At 40.5% G+C, this 12,424-nt stretch overlaps 1 protein-coding gene across 3 annotated transcripts in view; it reads right to left on the bottom strand.

Annotated features, from left to right (window-relative positions):
• UNC79 (unc-79 homolog, NALCN channel complex subunit) overlaps positions 1-12,424 on the bottom strand; it is a gene marked incomplete at both ends in the record, with an annotated part of 112,538 nt that overhangs the window by 45,755 nt on the left and 54,359 nt on the right. For 2 of the 3 annotated variants that reach the window (XM_080618710.1, XM_080618711.1), the window contains 4 exons: positions 4,272-4,379; positions 6,188-7,411; positions 8,854-9,003; positions 11,791-11,953. In XM_080618710.1, coding sequence (XP_080474836.1) covers positions 4,272-4,379; positions 6,188-7,411; positions 8,854-9,003; positions 11,791-11,953 — 1,645 coding nt within the window. The remainder of the gene's footprint in view (positions 1-4,271; positions 4,380-6,187; positions 7,412-8,853; positions 9,004-11,790; positions 11,954-12,424) is intronic. The other variant, XM_080618712.1, reaches the window with a different exon arrangement.

Here is a 12,424-nt window from a genome sequence, read left to right as displayed (position 1 = left end):
AATTTCTTGATGAAAGAGCAGCAATTAACATTAGAACTGACAAGACTGCTTGGAGTGCAGATGACTGTCAAAATAAAGAAAATTATCTCTTTGAATTTTCTTAATGGTTTTTCAATTGTAATTAAAAAAATTCATGCATATTTCACATAATTGGGCTATTACTGAGCATGTTTGGATTTCCAGGGTTATTTACCTGGTTCACAAGGACAGCCATGATTTCAAATATTGATAAGTGAAGAATAAAACCTAAAAAACCAAAAAACTGAGAGAACTATCAGCCTCTGAACAGTGCCAGAGCCAGGCTATTTGCTGTGGACCAGCATATGACTTTTCATGCCTATGACTGTCTAGTGGGATATGGAGGGAAGTTTTCCTTGATTGGGTTTTCTACAACAAACCTAACAATCATGAGATCAGTAACCTTAATGTAATGGCTGGTGCGCCTTTCATATGTTAGCTTGTGATCTGCTCAACCATCCCTCCATTGCTTTGGAATGCTCTACTCAAGAAAAGAAGTCCAAAGGCAGTATCTTCCTATCACAGTTAATGATGCATGCTTTCTATGGCCAGGCACTGGCTGTACCAGTAATGTTATCTACATTATCTATTTGTGTTACAGAAATGCCTTATGCTCACATCTCTGATAAATACTCACTATGCAAAGCACTTGTAAAGACACATGGTAGAAGGTCAAAACCATTTCAGTCTAAATGGACAAAACACACAATGGAAACATTCGTGTCCCTTTTTGCAGTTGGAAGTTTAAGATCATCTAGTTCCAACCCCCCTGCCATGGGCAGGGACACCCCACACTAAACCATGTCACCCAAGGCTCTGTCCAACCTGGCTTTGAACACCACCAGGGATGGAGCATTCACAACCTCCCTGGGCAACCCATTCCAGTGCCTCACCACCCTCACAGTAAAGAATTTCTTCCGTATATCCAGTCTAAACTTCCCCTGTTTAAGTTTTAACCCATTACCCCTTGTCCTATCACTACAGTCCCTAATGAAGAGTCCATCCCCAGCATCCCTATAGCCCCCCTTCAGATACTGGAAGGCTGCTATGAGGTCTCCAGGCTGAACAGCCCCAACTTTCTCAGCCTATCTTCATACGGGAGGTGCTCCAGTCCCCTGATCATCCTCGTGGCCCTCCTCTGGACTTGCTCAAACAGTTCCATGTCCTTTTTATGTTGAGGACACGAGAACTGCACACAATAGAATCATAGAAGCATAGAATATTTAGGGTTGGAAAGGACCTTAAGATCATCTAGTTCCAAACCCCCTGTCATGGGCAGGGACATCTCACACTAAACCATGCCACCCAAGGCCTCATCCAATCTGGCCTTGAACACCACCAAGGATGGAGCATTCACAACCTCCGTGGGCAACCCATTCCAGTGCCTCACCACCCTCACAGTAAAAAATTTCTTCCTTATATCCAATCAAAACCTCCTGTTTAAGTTTGAAACCATTACCCCTTGTCCTGTCACTACAGTCCCTAAAGAAGAGTACCCTCCCCAGCATCCTTGTAGACCCCCTTCAGATACTGGAAGGCTGCTATGAGGTCTCCACGCAGCCTTCTCTTCTCCAGGCTGAACAGCCCCAACTTTCTCAGCCTATCTTCATACGGGAGGTGCTCCAGTCCCCTGATCATCCTCGTGGCCCTCCTCTGGACTTGTTCCAACAGTTCCATGTCCTTCCTATGTTGAGGACACCAGAACTGCACACAATACTCCAAGTGAGGTCTCATGAGAGCAGAGTTAGAGGGGCAGGATCACCTCCTTCAACCTGCTGGTCACGCTCACAGTATCACAGTATCACAGTATGTTAGAGATTGGAAGGGACCTCAAAAGATCATCTAGTCCAATCCCCCTGCCGGAGCAGGGATACCTAGATGAGGTTACACAGGAATGTGTCCAGGCGGGTTTTGAATGTCTCCAGAGAAGGAGACTCCACAACCTCCCTGGGCAGCCTGTTCCAGTGTTCCATCACCCTCACTGAGAAGAAGTTTCTTCTCAAGTTTAAGTGGAACCTCTTGTGTTCCAGTTTGTACCCATTACCCCTTGTCCTATCATTGTTTGCCACTGAGAAGAGCCTGGCTCCATCCTCATGACACTCCCCCTTTATATATTTATATACACTAATAAGGTCACCCCTCAGTCTCCTCTTCTCCAAACTATAGAGACTCAGCTCCCTCAGCCTTTCCTCATAAGGGAGATGCTCCACTCCCTTAATCATCTTAGTTGCCCCGCGCTGGACTCTCTCCAGCAGGTCCCTGTCCTTCTTGAACTGAGGGGCCCAGAACTGGACACAATATTCCAGATGCGGTCTCACCAGGGCAGAGTAGAGGGGGAGGAGGACCTCTCTCACCCTACTGACCACCCCCCTTCTAATACATCCCAGGATGCCATTGGCCTTCTTGGCCACAAGGGCACAGTGTTGGCTCATGGTCATCCTGCCATCCACTAGGACCCCCAGGTCCCTCTCCCCTACACTACTCTCTAACAGGTCATTCCCCAACCTATACTGGAACCTGGGGTTGTTCCTGCCCAGATGCAGGACTCTACACTTTCCCTTGTTATATTTCATCAAGTTATTCCCTGCCCAACTCTCCAGCCTGTCCAGGTCCCGCTGGATGGCAGCACAGCCTTCTGGCGTGTCAGCCACTCCTCCCAGCTTGGTGTCATCAGCAAACTTGCTGATAGTACACTCAATTCCCTCATCTAAATCATTGATGAATATATTAAATAATACTGGTCCCAGTATATATCCTCTTGGTGCAGCTGCGAGCGCACACTGAAGCCGGCTCATGTTCATTTTCTCATCAACCAACACCCCCAAGTCCTTTTCCACAGGGCTGCTCTGAATCTCTTCTCTGCCCAACCTGTAGCCGTGCCTGGGATTGCTCCGACCCAGGTGTAGGACCTTGCACTTGGCATGGTTAAACTTCATAAGGTTGGCATCAGCCCACCTCACAAGCGTGTCGAGGTCCCTCTGAATGGCATTCCTTCCCTTCAGCATATCAACTGAACCACACAGCTTGGTGTCATCGGCAAACTTGCTGAGGGCGCACTCAATCCCACTGTCCATGTCACCGACAAAGATGTTGAACAAGACCGGTCCCAACACCGATCCCTGACGGACACCACTCGTTACCGGTCTCCAGCCGGACATCGAGCCATTGACCACAACTCTTTGCGTGCGGCCATCCAGCCAGTTCTTTATCCACCGAGTGGTCCACCCATCAAATTGATGTCTCTCCAATTTAGAGACAAGGATGTCGTGTGGGACAGTGTCGAATGCTTTGCACAAGTCCAGCTAGATGACGTCAACTGCTCTGCCCCTGTCCATCAGTTCTGTAGCCCCATCATAGAAGGCCACCAAATTGGTCAGGCAGGATTTCTCCTTAGTAAAGCCATGCTGGCTTCCTTTACTAGGCCAAACACCCCTTACAATCAAATCAGCAGATGCTGAATTTCAGAAATTAAAATTCAATTTTTCTACAGCAATTTGAAATTGCAGCTTAGTAAGTCAGTTAAGCCGATCTAGATGCTCACTGGAATAAAAGCAGGTCATCATTTCCCCTTGCTTTCCTACCAATCAGAATCCTGCCCCATTAGCTTTTGGATGTGTTGTGTGTTACTTAACATTACCTAGAAGGACACGCTAGTCTGGATTTTGTTAGTGTTCTAAGATGTCTCTACCTTCCAGCATTATCTACATCTGCTCCGTTAAGCCATGCGCCACTATCTACTTAAACCAACCCAGTTCACTTTCCACTGAAATGGGTATGGGACTCTCAGATGGATAGTTACCACATTTCAGCAAGCGGCTGAGGAAGTGTCATTTCAAGGCATTTTATAAAAATTGCAAGAGATTTTTTTCCTAAAGTACAGCAAGAAATGTAGTGAAGACCATAGTAAAAGCCCTGTGGAGCTTTCTCCTGCTTCTGTGCACTGACAGTTGACAACGCTTTCTCCCAGTGGAAAATGAACATCTCACTTTAGAGAAATACTGCTTTTAGCTGCTACCTACACTAATTCAAGAGAACCACATTTGTCAAATTTGCCATGTCACAACAGAAGATCTTGCAGCCACTAACTGCTAAAATCCTGCTGATCAACAGAGATCTAAGAGATACGATATTCAACACAGCTGTACTTCCAAGAATCAATGAAACTCAGGGGAAGGCATTTACTATACATAATAGGCATCTGACGCACAAATACAGCAACCTAGATTTAATGCTCAAACCAAAGGTAAACCTACTTGATATGGAGGAGTGACTACTTGTCTCTGGAACTCCTGCTTCAAGGGTCGGTGCAGATGATGACTCTCTTGGCATTTCCAGTGTTGAAAGTCCCTTGGCAGCTGGATCTGCATGTGAAAATTGTGCTTAAACTCTCAGCATATAGAATTAATAAATATTTTCTATCCACTTTCTCCCCAGATGCCTTTTTCACATCTTTTCAGACATCCATTCACCATCTGGCATTCCCAGCAGTTTTAGAAAGGTTCAGTGTGTGTGTTGTAAGAATTCTTATAGATGCACACAGATCTACTGCTTCAAATCACTTTTTAAAGGAGATTTCTGCCTATGATCTTTAGAGCTCAGACTTAATGAACACACATACAGTTTGACTTCAATCCCACTCGAGAATGATTATCAGAACCACCAAAAATATAAGAGGTACCACTGATGTAAAGCTATGTCAAGTGACCACTTAGCATCTTTCAAAAGCCTTATCTATAACGTTACCAGTATTCATTCAAAAGACTGCTAATCTAACATATGATCCTAAAGATTCAAGGAGTTTAAGATTCTATCTTTAAAAAGAAAATTAAGCTATTAAAACTATTTTTTTTAATAACAACTGATACTGTCAATATGGGAGAACAAAGCAAAGAAAGTTTCAAGTGTTGACGGCTGGTTTCAGCATACCCTATAAAAATGAATATGTATCTGTGTTGTAGAAAGTCTCAGGCAGGAAACTGTAGCCCAGCATCATGCACTTGAAGAAACACTCATTTGGATATTTAATTCAGAGATCAGTTATATCAAAAACCTTTCGAAAACATATGGAAGTATAACAAGCTGAAAAACCTCGAGTAAGACTTTGAAATTATAATCAGCCCATTATAATGGCAATATTAAGCCTACTAAATTGAATTATAACACATATGTTCTCAAGTAAACAAATTAATAAGGCTAAACAAACAAAATATAACGAGATGTATTAAACTATCAAAGTCACTAAATTCCCTAGGTAACTGCATAGTCTGTATCAACCTGTAAGGTAAATAAGTACTTCATGAGTCACTGTGAATGTTTTATGCTCCCCACGGATGACATACCTAGAGGTATTCAGCCAAATGACCACCATATATGCTGTAATCCTAGGCTCCACATGGTGTTTCAGAACTGGGAGAGCCCTTCGAAGCAGTTTCAGGCATGACAGTATTAAGATACTGAATGAAAACTGCCCCTTACTAATGGTTAACAAAGCATTTCAGTCTAATTATGCAATTCTTTCACTGGCAACAAAGAAGATTCCTGATGCTTGAACTTAAAATCTTTAACAAATACAAGCCATGTAGATTTTGTGGATACCCAACACAAAGAAGGCTACAAAACTTTTTAGTGTATAAAAACAAAATACATGCGTATGTCTGATCCTAAATTCAAACTGTGGTTAATTCCGATTGCTCTTATTTCTGAAGTCTATGGTCTGCTCAGCTTTACCCTTCGTGACTCAGTCTGTCTGTCACCGCCTTACACTTGCAGAAGAAACAAAGGCCAAAAATCACTACACACAAAAGAGCATAAGTGTAGCATGGACTAGACTAGCAGGATAGAAGGCACAGAAGTATGACAATCTTTCTGACTCCCCGCATAAAGAGGCTATGGAGTTTCACTCCCTAACCTGGATATCAGATCCAGCATTTTTGTCACTGAGCTCCATCTCCTTTTCAAATGGGCCCTTGCACATACTAACCCTTATGGTCAGCACATTCGTTGCAAGAAACACACAGCTGAAAGCATTCGGCTAGCTCAGATCGCATCAGATGTTATATATACACATCTCTCCCTACACGTATATTTACACATCTCTCTTTACACTGGTCTGTTACTTAAACCTTCACACAGTAATAAGCCTTTTAATTGGGTCAGTAATTGAGCTCACCTGCCTCCTTCTGCTCTCCCAGCTTGTCAAGGATGTTGAAAGAAATATCCAGGTATTCTCTCTGAATAGCACTCACAGCAATCTTTCTCTGCTTCCTCTGGCGAGGAACAATCTGAATCTTGAATTCTGACTCTTCAGTCTCCTCTTCTTGTTTCTGCTCCATGTTTTGTTCAGCATCAGACTCCGTGTTGGCATCAAGTTTACCACTTTCTGTTTGGTTTTCAGAATCTTCGGGGACTTTAATAAGGACTGTCTTCACATTTGGGCTTGGAATTGCTCCACTAGATCTAATTTCCTCCACACTGAGCTCAGAGTTATCGTCAAGAGACATTTCTGGAAGGGCAAATGACTTCTGCAGCAGGTCCCTTTTCTGTTTCAGTGTTAGTGGGCTCCCACAGGACATGTCCTGAAGTTCTTCTGGCTTAACTAACTCTGACAAGTCCTTTTGATCTTTGGGAGAAATGGAAAGGATGTCCTCTATTCCTGCTGAAGCACTGTTGCTTGTATCCTTAGAACTAAAGTCTTTGGAGCAATCTTCAATGCTGAACTGGACTAGTGGTGTTGTGCTGAGGCTGAGTGCCGAGACATTGATCGGAGTTGAGGGAGACGATGCAGTAGTTTTCCCAGAGACCTCATCATTCAGCTGGTTTGTTGTTTCTTCTTCTTCATCACTCTCCACTATTCTAAGGGGAGGAAGTGGTTCAAAGACTAAAGAGTCACTGTCTGAAGTGGAGAGTACTGAATGCTTTTCAGGACCCGATGTTGAGTCAGAGGACAAATCTATCAGATCTAAATCTTCCTTAGGACTACCAGATTTAACTGGAGAGTCCACTTTCACTTCATAGGTTTCCATACAGTTTAGCCTAACTTCTGGTATGACAGGTCGTCTTGTTTCCTGGAAACTCTCCGTGCGAGAAAGATTTTCTTGTGTTTCTATATTTTCAGGTTTCGTAGAAGAATTCTGTCGAGATCGTCCATAATCACTCTGCCGGTGTACGGCATAAGCAGCAGGGACAGGAGGCTTTTCTAAGTCACACCGGTCTATGCAGGACTTCCTGCGATGTTCATCTAATGAAAACAACAGGGAGTCTGCATTCCCTATATCAAGAGATTTTTGTTTTAGAGAGCGCAGTTTTTTTTTCTGAATGCTTTCTTCTCTCACACAGCGTAGAATACTGTCTTGTAAGGCCCCCGTTTCTCTATATTCAGCCAGCTCTATTTCACCTGATTAAAACAGAAAGAGCTAATACTACCTCAGTTGTTGACTTCTGGCATATATCTTCATCTTTAACTCACAATTCAATATGATAAGTTCAGAGCCACATTACATAGAGTTTTACAATGAACAAGAACAAAAGCTACTATTTGGGTAATAGGGTTTATCTAAATTCTATCCAAATACTACTTATCCCGGACAGATGCACCCTGAAGATAGACTGTTTAATGTTATGCATTGACAAGAAAATGCCACAGACAAGTAGTTTCTATAGACACGTGGGACAGCTGCATTAGCATGAGAGATGAAAGGAGAAATGAACAACACAGACCACTTTGAAAAGGTTTCAAAATAATTTTGGACTAGAGCACATAATTTTTACATCAGCGTATATCAGAGTACAACTATGTGTCATTTTCTTCAGCAAACTGGGCTATTTTAAACCATTTCAGGTTTATGGCATTTTAGGGTGCTTCTAATTCAAGAAGCAAAGGTAGCAATAGCAGTGAGGATGTGGCAGCACAAGCCTGAGATCAGACAGGTGTTCACAGAATTTTTCCCCCAGTGATCCTAGACCCCAGCAGAGCCTAGAAACTATCATACCGCAAAGTCATGCCTCCCTGTCCTAGGGAGGAGTAAAGTGCACACAGTTATACTTGCTGGCACTGCCACTGCATTGGCATTTTGCCCTGTTAACACATTCATTGAGAACATTTCAAAAGGTTATCATTGCTGTTATTATGAATGATGTATATTCACATAAAACAGAATATTTCTGGTCATTATTATTGCCATATTTCAAAATGCTCCACATGTGAATCACCATGCAAAAAAAACAGTGAGAAAAGTTAAAGTAGACATTTGCCCTAGTCAGAATCATTGTTTCCTCCCTCTCCCACGTGCCGACCTGGTGCATATATCTGAAACAAAAAAAGGCAGGTGGGTGGTGGTGGAAATCTCTTCACTTTTTTTAAGGTATTAATTTCAGAAACAAAATCCTTCCTATTTTTTGAACCACAAAAATTGACCCTTTTTACCAGTGGAAAACCGTAATATTTGCAGCAGCAACAACAAATTCACTTACCCTAGAGTCCAACCTCATCCAAAGAAAAAAAATCAATTTCTGGGAAAAAATAAATTTGAGTAAAAATCTTCAGCCCAATGGTGGAAGAAAATTGCAAGAAACCCTCTTAAACATTTTTATATTCAAAGGAGCTTAAAGTTTCAGAAAACAGTTGCTGGTTTTAGATATTTTTTAATATGGAGTGCCTACTTTCCTGTAAGAGACTTCATTCAGGGAAACAAGGAGTACCGGCTCTCAAAAGCCAGACAGAGCATTTGGATTCAAATTGGGCAAAGCAACAAACTCTACAAAGAAAGGTGGTAGCTTGAAACCAAGAGTGGGAAATTGTGTTTCTGCATGAGTTTATACCGACAAAACAATTCATACTTCTCTGAGCATTCATCTCAACTGGTTGATATTTCACCATTTTGCTGCCACCAATTCTTTTCAGTCTTGCAAAGAAAGTTTGAGATTCTTTATTGCAAGGTCCAGTTGGTGTATCATGAATATCAGATTCATCAAAAACACTGTCTTCCTCTGCTGGAGAAAGAAAAAACTTTATTACTCTTTAGAGAGTGCAATTCCTTGAATGAAAAGCTGTCTATGTAACAAAACCTCAGCTAGTTTCAATTAAACTTGAATTGGAAAATGAAGAATCATCTGAAGTTTGCAAGAAAATTTATATCCCATGTATAACTTTGCCATTCTTGCTAGATCTTGAATTAAGGTCAAAAAGGAAAGAGATAAATGAAAAACTGGTTACAATGCAACAAAAGTATACCAAAGCTTTTACCATTCTAAGCTGATCTTTTCTTCTCGTAATAATACAGATTTTTTAGATGGAAGAAATACAACAGATTTGAACACTGACTTCAATAAATAACTTCTATAGTGCTAAGTGAGAAATGGTAAATTGAAGAATATTGAAATTAGTACAAGAACTGCACAGTCAGTAATAAACCAGCAAAATAGGAAGGTGAAAAAGGAAGAAACTGAACATCTTGGGAAGCTGGTAATAGTAACAGAATAAGAACTAAGAGTATGAATCATGAAAATATTGATTGAAGTAGAAATAGTAAAACTTCATGCTCTCATTTGAGCCCTTCTGGCTGAAAATGGCAGAGAGAAAGATCCAAATCTATTTATCCATCAAAAAATAACATCACCTGTATAAAAATTATATAAAAATTTTAAAAAAGGAAAATTCCATATCTATCATGTCTAGTGATTCATCTCCAATGAAATCAGAAACATTACTGAGACAATAAAGAAAATGGAGCACTCAAGATTAAAAAAAAAGAAGTTTGCTTTGTTAATTCTAGTACGCAAACATGGAGAGGAACTGCATTTGGTGTCTAGGAGGCAACTAAGCCAAAGAGTTAGAATGGCCAAAATTGAAGACTTAAACTGGATGTTAGTATCCTTAGCTTTGAACTTGCTGGAAACTCTCTGGGCAAGAAGTTATGGAACTGCAACCTAAAAGCATCAGGGATAAGATACCTTACTGATATGATGAATCCAGAAAAATCAAAGTTGATAGCACAAATTTCTACAGGGATTTACTTTCTACAGGGGTTTAGTAAGTTAGAAGATCACTTTTAACGTCATGTCCAACATATCTAACTTCTTCCCTTTGGCAAAAAATGATTTTTCACACAACATTTATCAGCTCTACACCAGTCTGTACACTTGCCATGATCGCCATAGAAGTTTGGCAGAAAAATAAGGAAAAAGTTTCCATAATGGGAAAATCCATCTTTAGCATGGGGATTTTTGTTGCTTGACAATGAAATCCTTATTGTTCATCATCTAAACACCACCCTTGATGATGACATCGGCATGCACACTACCTGATCAGAGACTGAACAAGCCTCCTTAGTAAAGGTGGGAAAGCCTTCAACTTTCCAGGTCCCTCCAGAATTACAATGACTGTTTCTTACAGGTGGAACAAAACTTTTCTACACCCTCTTTTTTCTGCAGCACTTCAGCAAAGAAGGAGAATTACCCTACAACTAAGTCAGCATCTACAGAGTAAAATTAGACCATTTACGGTCCTTTGCCTTTGAGCAGCCCCAAGCACTTCATAAGAGCTGTGGAAAGCAAGTAAATATTATTCTCCTTAGTTTAAACATAGGGAAACAACGATGATGTGAAACACAAGGCCACCACAATGTTACACATTGGATTCGAACACCAAGTCTTCTAAACCTAACTTTGCACTTACTGTGAAGAGTAAGCTGGGTATTTAGGCACCCTACTTTGTCTCAGAAACATCTCAGCATCAATCCAGAAACTGAATGCATTTTATAAATGTATTATTACTACCCTCAGCATTACTAAGTCATGGATTAAGTCATTAACTCAGCCCAAAACACAGAAATTCACATTAAATTCAGTTATCTGAACCCTCTAAGCCCTCCTCTACCATTACAGAACTTCCAAATGAGTGAGAATATGCAATACATCATTTATATCCATTTTAAGCCTGTTTTAATTTGCTGAAGCTGAGTAATAGGGTGTTCAAGTAAACAAAGTTTTGTGTCCTTGTTCTGCTGCATTTCTTTTCATGAGCAGCAAGCAGCAAAAGAGGAAAAGGTAAACAGCATAAAAAGCGCTTCTTGTATTCTTCTTCAGAAGTTTGTTGCACACTAGGAAGACTGTTTTGAGTAGGATGTAAATAGCAAATGAGCAGCTAAAAGGAAAAATAGCTGAAAGGCACTACAGATTAATATCAACCTGTTAAACTTCGGTCATAAATACTTATCATATAATAAACTTCACAATTGTAAGGAACTACACTCATCAACATGATGTTATTTCACACCCCAACCTTACACTAGTCCACACCATCACAGTACCTCTGATACAGCTAGCAGCACATACAGAGTTAAGAATTGGACACAGACTCTAAAGGTAAAACCTTTCTCTTCCAGCTTTAGACATCCACATCATTGCTACTATGCCATGTTATTATAAAGGATAATCAGAATGTGGTGGCAAGCTTGTTGCATGCCTTGTCTGTGGGCATGGTTGGATAATATTGTCATAGAAGAGGCCAAGGACTATCCAGGCATGATAACAGAACTACTCGATCTAAGGTACACTCCCTTAAGATGTTACACTGCTGTGATGTATTTCACCTACAGAAATCGTGAATTTCTTTTACTATAGATGGCTATAGCCAGTCAAATAAGTCACACGTTGGACTTAATTTTGAGTATTAGATTCTAAAATTCAGACCATTATTTATCCGTTTCTACAACATCTGCAAGACCTAATGAATTAAATCAATGACAATGACAAAAATGAGAGGATTAAAAGTACCTTTCTCCTTTTCACTGTATCGGCTAATGTTACTGTTGTCACTATACAAAGGACCAGCAGTTGCATGGGGCTTGCAGCTGTGATATTGAGCGTTGAGGGTATTGACTGTGATGTGGATTAGGTGAAGTACAATCTTGCTGATTTCACAGTCTCTGTAGGGGTACTGTTCAGTTAAAGAGAAGAACTTCAGCTTAAAAACTAACTTTTCTCCTCGGATAAACATTTAGGCAGTAAAACATAAAAATGACAAGAATACTGTCAGCTGGATGCCCTTTGCCTTCCTTTGATCATACACTTCTAAATATATCACGAGAAGGAGGACTTTTTTCAGCTTTGTATATTTTTTACATGGAATTGTTTAAAGAAATTAAAAAAAAAAAATCCTATTACTAACATTTAATATATTGTTCTCTTGACTTTTATATGATAAAACCAACTACTAATAATAATGCAAAGGATCTCTCATAAGAACTGTTCTCCAAATACTCAATTTTAATCAGCACATTATCATTCATTTTAGTATCTCCACTTTTTTGTGTGCCCTACAGAACTGCTAGAAATCTGTTAAGCATAAAGGTATTCACAGCTCCATTTTAGTGCATAAACACATTACATTTTAACACTACTCCCTAAA

Source organism: Psittacula echo (assembly GCF_963264785.1).
Source record: "Psittacula echo genome assembly, chromosome: 5".
NCBI lineage: Eukaryota > Metazoa > Chordata > Aves > Psittaciformes > Psittacidae > Psittacula > Psittacula echo.
The sequence above is the reverse complement of the archived record's forward strand: the minus strand, read 5'-3'. Positions and strand labels throughout refer to the sequence as shown.